Below are 21,165 nucleotides of genomic sequence, written 5' to 3'. Positions count from 1 at the left end.
AGAGCCGGTTGATGTAATAAAATGTGCATAATAAAATTAAAATGTATAAAATTATCAAAATAAAGTTTTAATTGAATAGTAAATTAAAGATTTTTCTAATGTAATTGGTGATGGTTCAAGTTTCACTATATATATTATTGATTTTTAAAGTGAAAAGGTTATAATACATTCAATAATATCGTTAAAATAATATTACTTTTTAATTACAAAGAGAATTCTCTTAATTACCTAACCGAGTTGGTCTTTAGTTAACCCGTGATATCAACTTAGTCGGGGTTTTATTAATAATATAGATATGATTGGTGGATATAATAAATTGTGCATATTAAAAAATGTGAAAAAAATAATTCAAAATCAAGCTTTAATTGAGTGGTAAATTTCAGGTTTTACTACTCCATTTGGTGAGGGTCTAAATCCCACTATATATATATATAAATGAATAGACTAAAATACCTTAAATAAGACTAAAATACCTTAAATAATATAGTCAATCAATGGTTATCTTGTAATACCAACTCAATCAATGGTTTTATTAATAATATAGTCAATATTTACAACTGATGAAGATAAAAAAATGTGCATAATAAAATTAAAATGTATAAAAATATATATAATTTTTTTAGTTGAATGGTAAATTAAATATTTTATTAATGCAATTTTGTGGGTACAAATATTTTTATCAATCGAGAGTCTAAATAATAGTATAAATATAGATATACAACTAATGAAGGTAATAAAGTATGCGAACTAAAATTAAAATTGTATAAAATATAAAAATAAAAATTTTAGCTAAATGGTAAATTAAATGTTTTATTAATGTAATTGGTGTGGGTTCAAATCTTATCGTGCGTATATTTTAATTGATTTTTAAAATGAAAAGATTAAAATACCCTTAAATAATATTGTTTATTTTAATTACAAAAGGGCATTCCTGTAACTTCTTAATCCAGTTGCTGACCCGATTGAGACTAACACCAACTCGATCAAGAGCTTAAATAATAGTATAGACATACAATTGATGGAGATAATTAAAATGTATAAAAAAAAATATCTAAATGAAGCTTTAGATGTGTGGTAAATTAAAATTTTATTAATACAATTTGTTCGGGTTGATTTTTTATTGATTTTTCTAAATAAAAAATTAAAATACCATCAAATAATATAACTTATTTTAATTAGGAAGACTTTTCATAATTTTTCTAATCGAATTGACAACCTGATTGAAGATGGCATTAATTCAATAAAAATTTAAATAATAATATAAATATATTAAATAATAAAGGAAATAAATAGTGTGGAATTTTTCTTTGACAAAACCATAAAAGAAAATCTAATGATATTTTCCCATTTCTAATCAATTGTTTCATTAAATACAATGAATGGATTAATTCTTTACTTTTAACATTTAATAACATGAGGGTGATATAATAAGTGGCTAAAGTGATGATAGATCGGGTTAGGTTTAATAATGATATTAATATATTTTATATTTATTTAAGTTCATTCGGTTTAAAATTTATCTAAATTCACTTATATTTATAAAAGATTAATTCAAAACGAGCTTTGTTTTCTAACAATTGGATATTAATTTTAAAGTTTCAAAAAATTCATAAATAACTCTAAAAAGTTTCATGTAAATAAAAACAATTGATAATTCACATATAGTGTTTAAAATGATTTTCACTATTGTAAATAAAATTATTTACTTTAAATCATAAAAAGTTAAATCAATAAATTGGATAAAAATAATTAGATTAGGTTTGTGTAAATGTAAATTTTTTCTTTACTTGTGAACAAAAATCATTCAAACATTTTGATTCGGATTGATTTTTTTTCTTGATCCTAATTTTATCTCATATAGAGAAGATGGAAAACTAAAGGAGGAAAAAAAAAAGGGAAAAATTGAAAAGAGGTGGGGGACCAAAAAAGAAAACCTCAAAACTGAGTTTTGCAAGTTGCTTTGAAGTACGTACTCAACATGCCAATTTTTTGTGGTTCACTTTGATACAATTAATCAATTAGTTTATTCATTTTCATAGAAATCTTATTAAAAAAATAAGTCTAATTGAATCGAAAATTAAGTTTATCCAATTCTCTTTATATATGTTAAAATGAAAAAAAAAATATTTTATAGACTCTTCCTAACACATCATCGATAGTCACTTTTTAATTATTTAATGATATTTCAGTAATTTTTTTATGCCATTGACACATAATTTAAATTTTTTTAACCCTGAACTTAAATCCAAACCCTAAACTTTGAGTTTGAGTTTTTATGGTTCAAGATCAAGGTGGGATTCAGGGCTCAGGTTTAGGGTTTAAGGTCATTTTTGAAAAAAGACCATGGATGATGTGGTAGGAATGGTTCATAAAATAATTTCTGGTTAAAATGTGTTATTAGTCTCTATATTCGTATAAAATTTGAGATTTGATCCTTATACTTTAAAAGTTAAGAATTCAATCCTCCTATTTCTTCAATTTAAAAACCCCACACTAATTATTATTGTTGTTGGTAATTTCTGTTAAAATTTGTCAATTTAACATGTTTGGTTTTCATCAATCATATACAATGTCATATGGAGACAACCTAATCAAACTTTCAAGTTGACAATTTTTGACAGAAAATGCTTACAAAATTAATAACTGGACTGAAATTTTTAAATTAAAAAAAATTAAAAATTAAAATTTTAACTTTTTAAGTATAATGATTAAATCTCAAATTTTATCAAAGTACATGAATTAATAACATATTTTAATCATACATAAATAAATCGCAGGTTAAATAATTGGTAGAAATTGTGATCCTTTTGCTCCCACCATTAAGAAGTGTGAGCAGCTAATGTCGTTGTCGTCTTTATGTAACGTCATCCACATTTTTCGAGAGGGAAACTGCTGTGCTGATTTTCTTACTACTTAGGCACCAAGACATGGGTTTGTAACAGAAAGTATTAGGGTCCCTCCTCCTACTTCCATGAGATTAATCAAGGATGATATTATTGAAGTGGCAAGGCCAAGAACTTGTCGTCTATAAGCGGTTAGCCGCTTATTTTCTCAAAAAATAAAAAAAAATGATTTAATCGATATAATAATAATTACTAATTTTTTTATTGTAAATAGTGAGCTTTGGATCTTTGAGCTCTTAATTAAATAACCTTAAGTCAAAACAGGTTTAATAATTAACTATTTAATATTTATTTAATATCACAATCACATGTTTAATTAATTTAACTTGTAGTGGATTTATTCAATTAAAAATTATCAATAATTGAATCTATAATTCGATTTTCCTTTTCAAACACTTTCTTGAATTTATATTGTAATATTTACGCATAATTATCAATATTTATTTATTTTCTTCTTCACTAATAATTAATTATTTTACAACATGCCATTCATGTGTATTTCATTAATAATATAAATAATGTTTTTACAAAATATTAAAATTTTAATGATTGAATTAAGTTTTTCATTAAAATAAATTAAAATATCCCGAAAAAGAATTTGATGTTAAACAATAAACTAAATTTATCAAGAAATAGGTAGTAAAGTATTCAATTCATTCATATATTTTGTTGGGATAAATCCGAATTAAGCAATGAACAAGAACGAAAAATAGAAAAGAAAAAATAGTCACACAAATATTTACGTGGAAAAATCTTTCTAAAGAAGATAAAAGTTACGGGTAAAGAAAACTTCACTAAAACAACAAACCACCGAAGACGGGTACGAGATGGAGAAAAAAAAACCCGAACCTAAAATAAAAAATTTTCCCAATATTTTCACAAAACTCTCTATTAATTGTGTTGTTGAATCAATCTCTTTAGTGTTAGTAAAAGCCATGTGAATATATGACTAAAATATTCCTAAAATAATAAGAATTAGATTGAGAAAATATAGTAGAGTTTAATTAGAAAAAAAAAAAACTCAGTTTAGTAGAGAACACATCACCACGTTATTTATCAACTCTTTCTCATTAAGACGTAAGCTCTATTTCATCTAAAATATGAGTCACACTCGGCATATTTATATATACTAAATTGAAGAGATAAAGTGGTTGATTTGTACCACTTCTACATATAGCATGGTCCCTGTCAAATTTAATTAATGTACTATTTTTTTTGGTTATGTTAGAAAAATCAGATTGGACAGTTTATTTAAAAATTAAGAATTTCTTTTTTAATATTAATCTTTATATATTTTTCGAAACTGATTTTTAATTTTTTTATTAATTCGATCGTTTTTATTAACCCAAATAAATTCATAGTTCTTTTTAAAAATATACAAATATAATCACCAATACAAATTTAGGTAATTATAGTATGCAATTGGACCAATGATCCGACATATATACGTACATATATTAAAATAAATTTGGATATATTCACACATGATGAATTATTAATTAATATAAATTTTTTTAAATTAAACAAAATAATATTTCAACATGCTATCTAGAGTTGTATATAAGCTGGGTCATGCCAGGTCCGCCTAAAAAGTGAGAGAGTTTGGACAAAAATATAAACTCAAAAAAATGTGCTTGAGAAAAAATAAGACTCATTTAGAAAACAGGTCAGGTCTCGAGTAATGTTTATTTGCCCAGGCCCAACCCAACAGAGTTTGTAACAAAAATTTCTATTGTTTTCCCACTGTTTTGCTATTATTTCACTATTATGTTGTTATTGTTTGGATATTGTATAACTCTAATTCTATTGTTAATTTTGCTACTATTTTAGAAGCATTTAGTTATTAAGTTGTACCTATCTTAGTATTATTTAAGTATAAAGATTTTTTTCAAATTTATTTTCAATTTGCTAGAAACATTTATTTTAATGTATTATTATATTTTTAAAAATTTTATATAAAAAATAAAATAAAATAATTTTAATACGGTTGGGTCCAAATTTTAGTATTTTTATCTGGACCGAGCTTAGATATAAAATTAACTCTATTTTTTAAATCGAATCGGGTCCAAACCTATCCATTAGACTTAAATTTTTGTTAGAGCCGGATCTGATTATGGATAACTCTAATAATATGTGAAGAAATAAATTGATATAGAAGTGAATAAAATGGATTTTTGAGCATAAAAACAAGGGTTGATTTAACATTCATGGATGGCCTATTGCATGGGTCGCATTTCTGTTTTATGTCACGTACCTTTCTCATCCATCCATAATGGGTTCCCACTTCAATTTCAATTTCAACTTCACGTGTATATAATAATTAATAATCAATAATAATATTTAGATTTTAGAATTTTTTTTTAGATTTTATATAATTTTATAATTTTTAAGTGATAATATAACATAATTTCAAAATGTCGTGTCATCACTCTTTTAACATTGTTAAATTGGATAAAATGTGTAATAAAATACAAGTTTGGGTATTAATTTTGATCGTAAAAAATATTATGCACCAACATGAAAAAGCAGTCAAGTTCAAGAACTAAACTATGACTCAAACCAAAAGTAATTTTAAAAAAAGGTAAATTACACTTACGATCATTAAAATTATTAATAAATTTACGTTTTGATCACTCATCTTTAAAAAACTACAAAATAGTCACTACTCGAAAGTTTTCATGTAATTCATTGAACTATTTAAAAGTTTTATTTAAGTCACTGGGCTGCTAAGGTTCCCCCCTTAAAAGTCTAACTATCAAGTTCCAAGCGACGATTTGATGATCGATACAATGGATTAATACCCTTTAACGAGTAAAAGAACATACCTTAGATCCAAGTTGATCTGACGGTTAGTGTCGAAGATCGGAGAAGAAAAATGTTTGAATTTTGGTTTGCAGATTTGTGACATTTAAAAGTGTTTCATGATTAAAAAAAAAACTGGATTGTAGAATAAAAGGGGAATGAGAGCTTCTGATTGATTCAGATAATGCGAATAGAAAAGCCATAAAGTAACGATTTTAACAGTTCAGTGACTTAAATGAAAAGTTTCGAAAAATTCAGTGATCATTTTGTAACTTTTTAAAATTAAATAACTATAATGCAAACTTATTTACAACTATGCATATTTCATTCATTCATTTATTTAGGTAAATTGGTACCTTATTATTTATTATTAAATATTAATTAAATATAATTAACTAGATTTTCACGTAATTTTAATTTTATTAACCAAATATTTAAAAATTTAAAGTTATTATAGATTTGAATATATTAATAAAAATTAAATAAATGAATTAAAATGTAATTTTACCAGTAAAACAAGAATTAAACCTTTGATTAGTGAAATGATAAAGAAAATTCAAAATAAATCTATATTAATTTTTATTTACAATAAAAAGAAAATAAAAACAATATAGTAAAATGGATTTGAAATATTTGAATCTGTGTTGGAATCCGATACCTATAGTACAAATATTAATTTTCACAGAAAGCAACCCATGATTTTTATTTTAAGCACCGACTATCTTCATAAAAATAAGATAAAATATAGAATATGGTCACATTAACATTAACTTTACCAACTTGCTCATTTATTTAATTAATTAAATTTTTAGGTATAATTAATTTATTTTCATATCATAAGAGATTTATTTTATTTTATTTTATTTTATTTTACGAGAACTGACACACAAATTAATATATATATATATATATATATATGGATAATACGAGAAAAGCATTTTGGTGATGGTTGAATATATGGATGGTTAAAAAGAACATGAATATCTATATATATATATATATATATATATATATATATATATAAAATGTTTTTAATTTTAATTTTAAAATAATAAAATACATTAGATTTTGTGGCGAATGTTAAAATATTTTCTTTTAAAAATAATGAATTTGTATTTTAGAAAAGCACTTCTTTGGGTAAAATTTAAATTAAAATTTTTAGTTGCTTAAATTCATTTTTAAATTTTTATATAAAATTGGTTCGATTGGAATAGGTATTGTTGCCAATACCTGAGGACGTGAGATCGATTGCACTGAAACACATTATCCTCCTATGCATCATTGATGAATAATAACATGCCATCTCATCATTAAATAAAACAAAAAAAAGTAGAAGACTTATAAATAAATACAGATAATTTTTATTTAAAACAATTAATTATAAAAATACTAAAGCCTTGAACACTAAATTTGAGATCGTACATCTAAACTCGAGAGTAATTAATATTTATTTATAATAGTTATGATTAATATTTAATTATGTTTAAATATTTTAGTATTTATTTACAAGTTCTTTGCATTTTTGTTTAATTTAATAATGATGTGTTATATTATTACTCATTGATTGTGCATGAGACTTATGCACCAATGGTACATCAAATATTATTCCTAAATTAACAAGGGAGGAGAGAAAAGAGGAGGTAGGGAGGAGTAAGTGGTGGTTCTGTGGAAGCTGATTTACTTAAAGAGGAGGAAAGTTGAAAAGGAAAAAAAGGACATGTTGATTGAGAGAGAGGAGGGATTTGCTCTGAGTAACTTTAGGGTTGGAAAATTGACCTATTCTTTATTGTTGGGAGGGTATTTACAGGAAAGGTCCTCTTGTCCACTAACGCTACATGACTAGTTGACACAAGGAAAATTGCCATCACATAGAGCGTGAAGGACGTGCAATGTGTGGCCCATTTTGTTATGTATTCAATTACTATGAAGTTGCTATGCCCAATTGGACCCATTATTGCATTCAAGATGTGTTAACGCCCAAAACGGGCGCCTCAAGAGCAGGAGCTCATCTTATTATCAAGGACCTAGAGGGCTTGCGTATCGAACGACTGTCCTTGATAATGGAAGGAAGTCATTCCTCTGGTCAGGGACAGGTGGTCAACCGAGACATTGTCTTAGGTGGAATCAAAGGGAGGTCAACACTTTCTATCTTGATGACACATATCCAAGTGGCGGAGGAATATAACAAGTAAGTGTTTTGATGCCCCTTCTTTTTTATTGACCATCCCCGATGGCTACTTGACCGATTGATGGTCAATAACCTTTTTACCACTTGTTCTTTCTCCTTCACCGCGGTCATTTTTCAGTTTAAAGGAGTCTTTTTTAGAATAATAAATCCTCTCGAGTTAGTAGTGGCCTGAGTTTCTCGAATTCATGGTGACTCATTCTTGTTTATGTTTAACTTGTGATTTTTATATTTTTACATGATTTGCAAGGTGCACTAGAAATGACATGGTTGTTGTATTCATATCTCACATACCAACACATGAAGGTCTAGTGGATTATGCCTAATGACGAGACTTGTGTTTGAAATGTTCGTGTTTCTTTAGTTGTTTCCTTCAAAGTGATGGGTTTAAGTTAGACATTTTTTTACGATATAATTTTTCAATCAAATATTTATACTACTTTTTTTTTATTGTAAAAATTTACATATCAATAAATTATCCATTTTAGAAAGAAAAAAACTCCAAAGAAATTGAATTTTTTTTGGGTAAACTACATTCAATGTCATTAAACTATTACTAAGTTTACGTTTTGGTCATTCAACTTCAAAAAGTTACAAAATGGTCATTGAACTTTTCAAGTCACTAGGTTGTTAAATTGTTGTTGTTTGCCCTTTTTTGTTTGCTCAATTTACACTAATTGAAAGCTTTCATTCTTCTTCTCTTCTACAACTTAGTTTTTTTTTTCTTGAAACAGCTTTGAATATTACAAATCTATGAATCAAAGTCCAAACAACTTCATTCTTTGATTTCTGACACTGATCGTTAGATCAACTTGTATTCAATGTATGTTATTCTACTCGTCGATGGATACTAATCCAAAAAACTCAACAACCTATTGATTTAAATAAAAACATTTGAAGAGTTCAATGATTTAAATGAAAAATTTTAATTAATTCAATTATTAACTTTTAACTTTCCGAAATTGAGCGACCAAAACGTAAACTTGCTAATGATATAGTCACTTTCATCACATTCATGCATTGGGAATTTAAGATAATATTAATTTCATAATTGCTTCCTTAGCTACCTATCCATTCAATTGGTCCAACAAAATCATAGAGTATTCGGATTCAACGAATTTAAACGAGCTACGTTATTAAAAAAAAATCAAATAACTCCAATTTTTAAACAATAAATGTTTAATTCTATTCCAATTTAGTCTTATTTGATTCTTTTTAATAGTATAGATATTAAACTAATTCCATTTAATAGTAGAAGAATTAATTTGATCAGTCCCTATAATAGATGGACCTCTAAGGTACATTCACCCGAGTTAAGATCCACTTGGTTACTTTTTTTTTTGTTTATTAATACCCAATACGAGAAAATAAGACAAAAAAGTTTAATTACTAATATAAGAAAATAGGTATAATTCGAAGCCAAACAATGAATAAAATATTTTTAAAATAATAATTAATATTATTATAATGGTATTTTTATCTTTTCATTATTTTTATATAATGTTTAAATAAAACAACTAAAAACCATACCTCGAACATTGGTTATGTATTTAATAAAATTTATAAACAAATTCTTTATCACAATACTTATAATGATTGTTGAATAAATTTTAAGAAATAATTTTCACTATATATATATATATTTCACATTCTAATGAGAAGAACAAAGCTCGGAGTTGAGACTAGTTCTTATCCGACTCTTTGTTTTTTATAAGTTCATGTGTTAACTCTTTTGTCTAATGTTAATTTGGATATGAATGTGAGGATACGATCTTTTGAGAACTCTTTAAGTACATTAAAAACGTATAAATATGAAACATAGTTATATTTGATACTCATATCAATGAAGATAATAATTAATCTACAATTTTAATTTAAAAATATGAACATTTTTAATCTTTAATTTTGTAAATACACAAAATAAATTTTGTTAATATGATTTTTGGTAAATAAAATAGTTTTATATTCCACATATAATTTTTAAAATTGTATAATAAATGTCTCAAAATTTAATTTATTAATCAATAATTTTCCCACCTAATTGTCTCAAATATAAAATTAAGAACTCCCTCCAAAAACCCTCAAAAACATTTTTCGCTCTTTCAATGGCGAACTTCGATGCTCCTTCGTTCTCTCTTGGGCTTGATTTCGACGCCGATTTGGAGCCCCAGTTACCGGCCGAGGACCATCTCGAACCTATCTTTGCTCCGAATCCTTCTGCAAGCTTCAACATTATCGAAGAAAATGCTGATGAGTTCGAGTCTGAACAAGTTATGGATTCGGATCCGGATACTCGACCCGACCCACCTCGCGTCTTAAAGCGGTTGCGTCGGGCCGCCGATGAATCTTCGGCAACGAAGAAAGAATCAGAAAAGACGTTGGTTTGGGATAACGGGGACGATGACATTGAAGAGTTCTCTTCATCCCAGGAAAAAAATGGTAATTTCTTCTTATTATTTAGCAAATTTTTCCATTTTTGATGATATGTTGCTTAATTTAAAGTGGGTTGTGCTTTTCATTTTGCGTTTAAAGCTAAATTTTCTGGGTTCCTATTTTTTTAGACTTATTACGTAATCTATAGTAGGAAATTAAATTGGGAAGGGAAAGTGGAGATAGAAGAGATGTAATGTGAAATTAAAAGAGTAAGGGAAAAGAAAGTTTTCTGAGAATCAAAAGAAAGATTAGAGAATATATCTTAATTTTAATGGGGTTGTAAGTATAGTTATTCTGCTAATATTCCGAGATTGATTATGGTGGAATGACTGTCAATAAATGGAGACGATAAGGATTTCCCTGAGGCTATCTATGGTATGCGCGTTAGTATATTTGTGAAAGAGCATTTCAGTCGGAGGATTAGTCGCTATGTTGATCTAAATCTAATCACATTCTTAGCAATAACTTGAATTCGGTTCATAGGATAATGAGCATTTGATGATTGTTTAAGCTATTATTTTAACTAGGAAGTAGTCCGTAGAAGTGTAGTTACTATTGCAGTTGAGTAATTTTAAAGCTATGTTACTTGAGCTCGGGTTGATTCTTGTATACCTATATGTGTCCGATATGGGTATGCCTCGAAAGCGGTATTTGAAGAAAAAAGAAGAGTTCAGATAACATAGTCTTGAAGCATGTATTTTCACTGTTTATATCGGGTTCCAATCTTTTGTTTGTAAATTAGTAATTTGTGCGTGTGTTCCCTGTTTATATACTCGGATTTTTGCTGAGTTTATAAAGTTTTATCTTTATTAGCAGATGTTGATTCATCAACACAGTATCATTCTGTATGTAGCAGTTCCAAGATCCCATTGAAGAGACTCGGGCTTTTAACCACTCAATCTTCCAGCCAATCGAGTTCAAGGAAAGCGGGACAAGCATCAGTTGCCTCTGCTTCTGCAAGTTTAAAGGCCAGCCATGATGGGTTGACATTTCCAAAGTTAACCATCAGTCCTCTTCGAAGATTCCAATTACTTGACTCTGACTCTGATGATGATCCCTCTGACTGTGAGTTTACTGGCAAAGGAGCTTGTAAAAGCGATCCACTGTCTAAGGAACAACAATCTACAGCCAGTGATAGAAAGAGAAAGGCATCATTTGGTACACCTCAAAATGAGGATTTATGGAAAGATATCTCTCTAATGAATAGTTCTTGTGTTCAAACACCTGCATTCGATGAGGTATGCAAAGAATATTTTCAATCTTTGAACGACAAGAATGCTTCTCAGAAACTTGGGAGCCGAAAGGCAGACTTATCTTCACAGGAACTCGGGAGCCAAAAGACGGAGCAGCTTCAGGATTTGGATGATCCCTTGCCTCCAGCACATCGCTACTTTTTCCATGCTGATCCAAGGATCCAAAACTTAGTCCGTAGTCGGTTACCCTTCTTCTCCCCCTTGAGCATGGTTGACAATGGAGGACATCAACAACCTACTGTCTCAATTATGGATTTTAAGTGAGTAACTTTTACATGCATTGGTTTTTCTATATTGAACTTCGCTTTGTTCACTATTCATTATAGGCTTAATGTCACTGTAGGAATCAATTCAACAAAGGAGAATCATCTAAACAGAGAGGATCTCGGAAAGGCAGTGGCAAGAATTGCTCAACAAGTAGAAGCAGCAAATCAAAGAAGCCAAATGCTGAAAATGGTGCTTTCGAAGGATGGGTAAATCCAAAAACCAGTGGAGCTGTTCCGAAGAATGCTGGGAAGAGAAGAGTTCATGCTAGCGGTCAACCTGCCGGCCACTGGTATACATCTCCAGAGGGGAGGAAGGTATGTTGAAACTCTTAACGGTTCAATTTTTATTGCTCTTATTGTAACACATCAATGGCTAACCATAGATGCGTGGCCCATGCACCTATGACTACCAATCATTTGCATTTGAAGAGACGTTTTTAACTCTATTTACCAAATTGGCTTCATTATTTTCATTTTGATAAATGTAAATCTTATTCTAATCTTCTCGTACTCTGCGGCAGGTTTACATTACCAGGACTGGACAGGAATTGTCAGGTCAAATGGCCTATAGGCATTATCGGAAGGTAACATATTGAAACAGTTCTACTTCTCTGAAATTTAGGCCCCTGGCCTGCCCTTAGCTTGAATACCATTAATTTCCCTCTTTTCTTAGAGGCAATGCCATGGGCCAAGGTCTGTAAAGGCATTGATGTTCTATAGAAATTAATCTTGAAGTTTATGCAAAGGCTAAAAATGCCAAACTGGTTTGGCCTTTGGTTTTCAGTCAACTGATAAGTTCTCAATGATATTTACTCTAGTGTTAAAGAAATATTAAATATGATAGCTACTGTTTAGTCTTAGGCCGGCTTATTTTTGGCCAGTTCATCTAATGGTGGTTTCATATAGTATACCAGAACATTGGTTTATGCTAGTATCTTAATTAAATCGACTTTTGTTTGTAACAGGAGAGTGGAGGTGGCCTTAGGAAGTCAAAAAAGCAAAGCAATGTGAAGAAGAAGAAAGGATGAAGAAGGCTATTGTGTTTAGTTTAGTCCACTTTGTGCTGTAAATTTTGTAACATACATGTTTCAATGGTGTGTTTTTACTTTGCTTTCTTGTTTATCCCTTCAATAACATGGTGATGCAATTTTAAATTTTACTTTTCTTAACAATTCAATTAGAAAAGATCCCATTCTACACCAATTCTTTTGAGTTATTAATTGGACAATATGTTTTACTAATCTCCTAAGAAGGCTTGGCAAGTTTATTTATCATTTGCAGATCAAAATCCCAGAAAAGCAAGGGAGAAAACAGCAACCGAGATCCATTCACTCCAATACCGAAAAAGATCCAAGGTAAAAATGTTTCCTGGTTCATGCAAACCCTTAGCCTGCGCATCCTCGGCCTGGCTTCCGATATCAGTGCATACTAATGTATGCATCCAGGGGCATTCATGATCTGGCAGCTACCCTACCATCCCTTCCTTTTGAAGTTTGGAGTTCAGAGACCCCTGTAATTGGTTCCCATTTGCTATCCATTCAAATTAACCATTGTACTATGTATGTTTATGTTGTAGAAAACTTGTGAGAGTAGAAGACAATGGAAGGTCCTTTTATAGGCCAAAACATGAAGATTACTCGAGGATGGAGAGGAAATTTGAGATTAGTGGTAATGAAAGGATTTTTCATTGAAATTTAATGAAAATGACGTATCTTTTCATCATGAATTATTATTATTCGATGAAGAGATGTGTGTTATTTTTATTTCTACGATATATATATCTATATACATAACACAATGCTGTAAAAAGTATTGTCGTAGAAGAGTTGTTCTGATGTATACGTTGGGTATCTATGAATATGAATGTTAGTATATGAATGAAATTAGAGCATTGCATTAGGAGGAATAGTAGATAAGTTAATCAAGCTCCAATCACATTCTTATGAAGAATTGGGTACACATTTGGTGAGCTATGTTTCTGACTTGGATATAGGTCATTGAAGTGTAAATACTCACTCAAGCTTAGGTTGATTGTTGTATACGGATATGTTCCAATTATGGATTTTAAATAATTTGTTGAAGTTATTAGTGTGTAAAACAAGACAAATTTTTCTTTTTTTCAAGATGACTGATCACATAAGTCAAAATCTCCTCGTTAATAATTCAATATCTATCTAAGTCCAATTATTAACAATATAAATTTTTTTTAGGTTAATTTTGTTGTAGCAATGTAATTAAAAAAATTGTCTTTCATCAAACAAGCTCAGTGGCAGGATTTCTTCTCAAATGATGAATTTGATATTTCTCGAAGTGTTAAATCTTTCAAAAAATATGCGTCAACCACGAGGAGGCCAATCGCCTACACCATTGGTGGTGGAACATGAAGGTTCTAAAGTACCCTTCTTTTGACAAGTTGTAATGATGGGGACTAGATTGAGAATGGAGATGAAATTGGAGAGTAATAAGCTTCAACGCATTTGAACTTATGTCTTTCTGAACTGGCAATAATATCAATACCAATCGAGCTAAGACTCAATCGGCAACTCTGATATATATATATATATATAGCATTTCAATAGTATTGAAAATGAAAAGTGATAAGTAGACAACAGTTATATCACTTGGTTATTCTTTTAAATTCAAAAATTATGTCACTTGATTATTAACAAATAGTTATAATTATTCAAATAAATATCTATTAAATAATTATATTTATTGCTAAAGAAATAACTATCTATTTGGGTAGTTATGTAGCTATGAAGAGATATAAAACTTCCTATAAATAGATGAAGAGAAATTAATTTTCATTCTTTCACAATTTTTTATATTCCTAAATTATTTTACAAAAATTATTATAATTTTTTTATAAAATTGATATCCTTGTTATGCTCCGCTCAATAGACTGCTTCCGTTAATGCAAAATATAAACAATCATTGAGTTTCATTGTATTTTGAGATTTATTTATTAATAATTTTTTTTATAGATCATAATATAAGTGAGATGAATAAAACCTTAAAAAAATTATATTAATACACATATTAAAATATTCGTTAATTTCTCATATATATATATATATATATATATTCATTTTACCCTCACAGTCCATTGAATTAGGTTCATAATTGTTTAAGCTATCTCCAACTTTGAAGCATTGGATAACGAGTCTTGTAAAGTATTATATAGGTTGAATTGATTGTGTAATAAGAAGACATTGTGGGTGTTTGTGTCTCAATGGAGCTGAGCACTTTCCAGGCCAATTTCAACGCCAATACTTTCACATTTCCTCAAACCTGTCTTGTCTTTGGGACCTCTAGACCAATAAAGGTGAGTATGGGCTGAGTCGAGTTTAACTAAAATTTTAGGCCCGTTTGTTAGGTTTGGGCTTTATTTGGTCCAAAAAAATGAGCCTAAAATTTTACCCAAACTTGACCCAGTCCGCTCATATTAATTTTATATATTTTTATGCATTTTAAATAACACTAAGATAAATATAATTTAACAAATAAATGTCTTTAAAATAATAACAAAATGAATAAATGTCTTTAAAATAATAACAAAATTATCAATAAAATAAGTTTTATACAATATCTAAACAATAACAACAAAATAATAGCAACATAATAGTAAGATAGTAGCAAAATAAGAAGAAAACAACAAGAAATTAATATTAAAAAAATAATTTTTTATCCTTTAGCGGATTCGGGCCGGGCCGAGTTGGGCTTGGACAAAAAATACCTTACCCGAGACTTGGCCCATTTTTTAAAAGGGCTATATTTTTTTTGTCCAAGCCTATTTTTCGAGACTATATTTTTGTCCAAACCCTACCACATTTCAAACTGACTTTCGAGCCGAGCCACGGGTCAAAGGACCAACAATAGATAGGAAGTAAAATCTACTACTAAACTAACTATTACCCGTTGCGAATATTTGACCAATAAATTATTTAAACCCATGTCACCAACATACAAAAAAAATTCAATTTTTATTATGGATACTATATCTTACTAATTCCTATAAACTTTGAAGCATCGGTTGATTTTATGGTTAAAACACCGTAAGCCTTTATTCAACTTTGGAACAATTTTCAAGAAAGAGTTTAAAAATACTCAACCTTCGTTTTAACTCGTTTTAAGAACCAAATCTTTCTACATATCTAAACACCTTAGAATACAGTAGAAGTTGCTTTCAAAAACCTATATAATCACCACTAATTTCAACATATCTAAACCCACATTTAAAGCCTTAAGTTCCTTAGATAAAAGACGCACACCCCGCTCAAACGACAAAGATAACCAAACTCCATATGTTCTAAACACGTGTTTCTCTTGGTGTTGGAATACCGGTCCCTAAAAATTTGTTCCGAATGAAATGCAGTTCCTTGGCTGCATCCACAATGTCCATCCTGTCTTTAGATGATTCAACAGATGAAGCAATTCCAACATTGAAGATGGAAATGAGGCACTCTTTCATTTTTGTGGATTCCATGGTTGCTCTCCTTGGGTTTCTGCTGCTGCTTGCCTCCTGTTGGCGGTTGTTATCCCCAGCTAGAAGTAAGGGATCAACAACATCAAGTACTCGATCGGGCAATGCCGTCTTCACGAAAAGATGAAGTGTTTGTCCATCTTTGAACGTCTCGTCAATAGGTCTCTTCCGAGTGAACATTTCCAACAGGAGAATCCCAAAGCTGTACATGTCTCCACTTGTTGTTGGCTCCATTCCAATGCCATACTCTGCTCAATATTAGATTAGAGTTTCTAAGATGATGAAGAAGAGCAAGAATGATCCAATTCCTAACAAGAAAGAAGTAGATTTATTGATTTACCTGGTGCAGCGTAGCCAACAGTTCCTTTTAAGCCAACAGTGCTGGTAGAATTTCCAGAAAATTTGTTCATGGATTTTGGGAAAAACCTGGCTAGTCCAAAATCTCCAACATTTGCAACCATGTCGTGGTCAAGTAGAATATTGCTTGGCTTCAAATCACAGTGAAGAAGAGGCACCACGCAGTGATGATGGAGGTAATCAAGTGCTGAGGCCACCTCAATTGCAATGTTTAATCTCTGAGCAAAGTTTAACATCTTTGGTTGGATGGTATTTGTTTCATTTGGTGCATCATGCAGCCATCCCTCTAAGCTCCCATTAGGCATGAACTCATAGATAAGGGCTTTGAAAGGATTGCCTTGGAAATCAATACTGGAGCATGCGGATATTATCTTAACAAGATTTCGATGTCTTATATTTCCCAAGGTTTTACATTCCGTGAGGAAACTCCTGGAAGCACCTTGTTCTTGTAGGTTCATCACCTTCACTGCAATTACATTTCGCTCTTGGTTTCGGTCCAAAACACCTCGGTACACACGCCCAAAGCTTCCTTGGCCAATCAAGTTTGCTGGGGAGAACCCATCCGTAGCTTTTAGGAGTTGTTGAAAAGAAACCATCAAAATCGAAGCAGTTCCCAAAGGAACAGCCGAGGAGAGCTCGGTTTTCGCTCCTCTTTTCCTTAACCACAAGAAAAGGATGGACAACATAAGAATTCCAATAACCCCACAAACAATCAAGATTAGTTTGAGGGGATCACTTGTTTTGTGTTGCTTGGACGGGAGGAAATGGCATAGTGGAAGATGCAATTCAGCAATTCCCCCACAAAGCTTGTCATTCCCAGTTAGTGCAATGGTTGATGCATTACTGAAAACTCCTTTTGTTGGCACTTGTCCTTCAAACTGATTGTATGAGAGATTCAGGAAAGTTAAGAAGGATAACTTGGCAAGGTACTCAGGAACTTGACCTGACAAATTGTTGTTTGAAAGGTCTAGCTCTTGAATGCCTCTCAAGGAGCTCAAAGAAGCTGGGATACTTCCATAAAAATTATTACTCCCCAAATATAGACCCTCTAAGCTTGTACAACTACTCAGAGCAGCAGGAATTTGGCCAGAAAATTTGTTTTCAGACAAATCCAAATCTACCAAAGATTTCAGGTATCCCACATCTAAAGGAATGGAGCCTGTTAGAAGGTTTCTGGACAGCTCAAGGAAAACTGACAGTGATGCTATGCTAAAGATCTCTTTTGGAACCTCACCTGTTAGCCTATTTGTATGTAATGCCATCTTCATTACATTTTGACATTTTCCCAACTCAGCAGGTATGCTACCCTCCAACAGGTTTTCTTCCAAACCAATCTCGCTTAGCTGTGAAAGATTTCCTATAGAGGTTGGGATTCTCCCTGTTAAAGCATTGCCACCTAATGACATCCCTTGCAAGTTTTTAAGCTTACCAATTGACTCAGGAATGGTGCCTCTAAGGTAGTTGTACTCCAAACCAAGTCCCCATAAATTTACAAGGTTTGTTATTCCCAAAGGTATTTTGCCAGTTATTTTATTATCCCCAAGGTATAAATATCCAAGTGTTATCGACAGGTTGGTTATGGAATTAGGTAGCAAACCACCAAACTGATTGCTTAATAAGCTAACCATTTGCAATCTACTACAATTGGTTAAGGTGGTTATAAACTCTAAATCGCCGGCACCGCCAATTCCCAGACTATTGTTTTGCATATTTAACCATGACAAATTTTGAGTGTTTCGGAAATCAATGGACACCTTGTTACTGAAATGATTATTGGAGATTTCTAACGTCTCCAGCTTTGAAGCATTGGATAATGACTCTGGTAAAGTTCCACTAAGATTGTTAGATCCTATGTAAATTCCTCGCAGGTTTGGTAAATTCGAGCCTAAGTTAACTGGGAGAATTCCAGAGAGTTGGTTGTGTCCTAGAGCTAAGGAATCCAAACAAGACATGTTGCAAAACGAAGGAGGAATGAAACCAGAGAAGTTGTTACCATTTAGTTCAAGCCAAGCTAACTTCTTTAGAAGGCCTAATGTATGTGGCAGTCTTCCTTCCAAACTGTTCCATTTAAAGCTGATTTCTTGGAGAGAAGAAGCATCCCCAAGGGAAGTTGGCAGTTGTCCTGTTAAATTGTTGTAAGCAATGTTCAGCTCTTCGAGCTTCGACAAATTGCCAAGCTCCGACGGGATATTTCCAACCAGGTTGTTTCGGGAAGCTTTGAACTGAATGAGGTTAGAACAATGGGTCAAATTGGGTGGTATTGTTCCTGTTAAGGAATTGTTATGCAAAATCAAACTTTGCAGCCTTGGAAGTCGACCAATTTCAGGGGGGATGACACCATTGAAATTGTTGTCCTTAAGGTTGATGAACCTAAGGAAGCTGAGGTTCCCCACATAGGGAGATAAGGTGCCTCCCAACCGTTGCTGGCTTAAGTCCAACTTGGTGATCCTTCGATGCCTACGCCCACAAGTTATACCCGGCCACTGGCACAGGGTCACAGATCTGTTCCATGACCTCGTGACACCAAATGGATCATGTTTGATTTGTGACTTAATGGCAAGCATTGCTTTGAGATCACTCTCATTGTCATCATACGTGGTTCTAGCAACAGTGGCTGGAAACCATCCTAACAGCAACAAGCTGGCACACCAAAGTAGAGACACCACATTGCTGAATGAAAAACGTATGCTTTGTGGTTCCATTTTCAAGGACAATAAGCTAAAGAAGGATGCTGCTCAATACATACAATACTTTTATTTATTTATATAGATTTGTATATAAGGTATTATTAAATAAGGTAAAGACTTTATGGGGGTGTTTGCTTGTCAATGGAGCTGAGCATTTTCCTGGTCAATTTCAACACCAATACTTTCACATTTGCTGAAACCTCTCTTATCTTTGGTGACCACCAACCAGCAATAAGTAATTTTGTAACAGAAGTGAAATGGGAAATTAAGAAAATATGAATAAGTCAGTCCTATAAACCTCTAAAATGGGATAGACTTCACTCATACACCAATAATCTTGGAACCTAAGTCACAATCTAAACCCACATTCAAAGCCTTTAATTCCTCAACAAAATCCCACCGAGTCAGTCACTGGTTAGAGGCCTGATTGGTTTAAGAAATATTTAGGGTAAATTATCAAAATAATCACTTTTGTTTGCCTCATGTTATATTTTAATCATTAATGTTTGAAAATGTTATGTTTTAATCACTTAGATTATAATTTTGTTATGAAATGATTACTCTACCACTATTACATCCTAAATGACAGTTTGATGTGATAGTTAATATAAGTTTTAAATGGCAACGTGAATCTCTAGATGGAATGATAAAAATTATTTTTTTTATGAAAATAGAATACAAAATTTTACCCTAAAACACAATTTTCTCCTGTTTAAAAACAAGCAATAATTGGGGTTTTTTTTTGTTACAATAAGAGAAGAGAAGAGAAAAGCATAATGACATAGAAAAAGAAGAAGAAGAAATGAAGTATCAACCTCTATACCTATTTGTTATTGTGGTTGTCCACAATACACCAATAAACAAAGATAAGCATGTCCTTGTTGTCAGCCACATATACAAAAAAAACATAAAAAGATGGACCACCTTTTTGCAAGAAAAATTATAATATCTGAACCCAAAACTCATGTAAAGAACAAAAAAAAAAAACCGTTAATGTAATTTATACTTGGATTCTCCCTTGAATCGATATTTTGTTCTTTCATTTTGAACAAAAAATCCAACCGTTTGATGGAACATTCAATTTGATTTTTACTGTTTCGATTCAACAAAGATAGTTATGAAAATTGATTGCTTTTTGGTCAAAGTTTAAACGATAACTAAAAAAGAAGGAGACCAAGAGTTTTTTTTAATTATTAATTTGATGCATTGATTTTGATTATTTCGGAAAACCAAATTAATAGTTTCCTTTAATTAATTTAAAAAATTTGATTAATTAAAAAACTAATTAATTTACTTGAATGGACATTTATATTGGCATTTAAAACTATCACGTCAGACTATTGTTTGGGAGGTAACATATCTTAATGACAGAGTGATCATTTTGTAACAAAACGATAATAGAAGTGCTTAAAATATAACATTTCAAACATAAGTGACTAAAATATAACTTGAAGCAAACAAAAGTGACTATTTTAATAATTTATTTATAATTAAAATCTTAAATTGTACCATAAAATTCTATATCATTTTGGTTCTTATTTTCTTCATTTCCCATCATTTCCCAGTTAATGACCTCCAAAAGTCCATCCCATTTTATAAGTCAATATGAATTTATGAGAAATTATTTTTAAATAATGAATTAAAATTCAAAATTCTTTTAAGTTCGTGTTGGAAAGTAACCTAGAAATTAGATTTGAGTATAATTATTTGTAATCATACAATGATAACACGTTTAAATAACCATTGTAATTAGTAGGGAGAATAAGAATTAGAATAATTACACGTAAAAATAATTT

The 21,165-nt window shown here is 30.6% G+C and overlaps 3 protein-coding genes across 4 annotated transcripts; 2 read left to right on the top strand and 1 right to left on the bottom strand.

The window, feature by feature from the left end:
- Positions 1–7,430: 7,430 nt before the first annotated feature.
- Positions 7,431–8,389, top strand: LOC128279510 (uncharacterized). The gene is made up of 2 exons (XM_053018465.1): positions 7,431–7,893; positions 8,141–8,389. Exons 1-2 carry the CDS (start codon positions 7,595–7,597, stop codon positions 8,214–8,216), a joined length of 375 nt encoding a protein of 124 aa, XP_052874425.1. The 5' UTR covers positions 7,431–7,594; the 3' UTR covers positions 8,217–8,389.
- A 1,527-nt stretch (positions 8,390–9,916) lies between these two features.
- Positions 9,917–13,045, top strand: LOC108468144 (uncharacterized). Of its 2 annotated transcripts, none has more exons than XM_017769010.2 (5): positions 9,917–10,329; positions 11,140–11,836; positions 11,920–12,157; positions 12,364–12,426; positions 12,808–13,045. In XM_017769010.2, the coding sequence occupies exons 1-5, from the start codon at positions 9,996–9,998 to the stop codon at positions 12,868–12,870; spliced, it is 1,395 nt and encodes a 464-aa protein (XP_017624499.1). In that variant the 5' UTR covers positions 9,917–9,995; the 3' UTR covers positions 12,871–13,045. The 2 variants fall into 2 exon arrangements, with proteins under 2 accessions (XP_017624499.1, XP_017624498.1); XM_017769009.2 differs by having other exon boundaries at positions 11,137–11,836.
- Positions 13,046–15,877: 2,832 nt separating this feature from the next.
- On the bottom strand, positions 15,878–19,413 carry LOC108468547 (probable LRR receptor-like serine/threonine-protein kinase At3g47570). Its single transcript, XM_017769427.2, has 2 exons — positions 16,666–19,413; positions 15,878–16,573 (listed from the first exon to the last, which is right to left on the bottom strand). The coding sequence occupies exons 1-2, from the start codon at positions 19,382–19,384 to the stop codon at positions 16,152–16,154; spliced, it is 3,141 nt and encodes a 1,046-aa protein (XP_017624916.1). The 5' UTR covers positions 19,385–19,413; the 3' UTR covers positions 15,878–16,151.
- Between the last annotated feature and the right edge of the window lie 1,752 nt (positions 19,414–21,165).

The sequence above is a fragment of the Gossypium arboreum genome, chromosome 8 (genome assembly GCF_025698485.1).
Source record: "Gossypium arboreum isolate Shixiya-1 chromosome 8, ASM2569848v2, whole genome shotgun sequence".
Classification (NCBI taxonomy): Eukaryota; Viridiplantae; Streptophyta; class Magnoliopsida; order Malvales; family Malvaceae; genus Gossypium; species Gossypium arboreum.
Note: the sequence above shows the minus strand (reverse complement) of the source record. Positions and strands in the feature narration are given on the sequence as shown.

Coding starts and splice junctions, on each gene's coding strand:
- LOC128279510 (XM_053018465.1), top strand. CDS start 7,595: ATGTGTGGCCCATTTTGTTATGTATTCAATTACTATGAAGTTGCTATG. Junction 7,894..8,140: donor GTGGCGGAGGAATATAACAA/GTAAGTGTTTTG, acceptor ATGATTTGCAAG/GTGCACTAGAAATGACATGG.
- LOC108468144 (XM_017769009.2), top strand. CDS start 9,996: ATGGCGAACTTCGATGCTCCTTCGTTCTCTCTTGGGCTTGATTTCGAC. Junction 10,330..11,136: donor TTCATCCCAGGAAAAAAATG/GTAATTTCTTCT, acceptor TATCTTTATTAG/CAGATGTTGATTCATCAACA. Junction 12,158..12,363: donor CATCTCCAGAGGGGAGGAAG/GTATGTTGAAAC, acceptor ACTCTGCGGCAG/GTTTACATTACCAGGACTGG.
- LOC108468547 (XM_017769427.2), bottom strand. CDS start 19,384: ATGGAACCACAAAGCATACGTTTTTCATTCAGCAATGTGGTGTCTCTA. Junction 16,574..16,665: donor TGTTGGCTACGCTGCACCAG/GTAAATCAATAA, acceptor AATATTGAGCAG/AGTATGGCATTGGAATGGAG.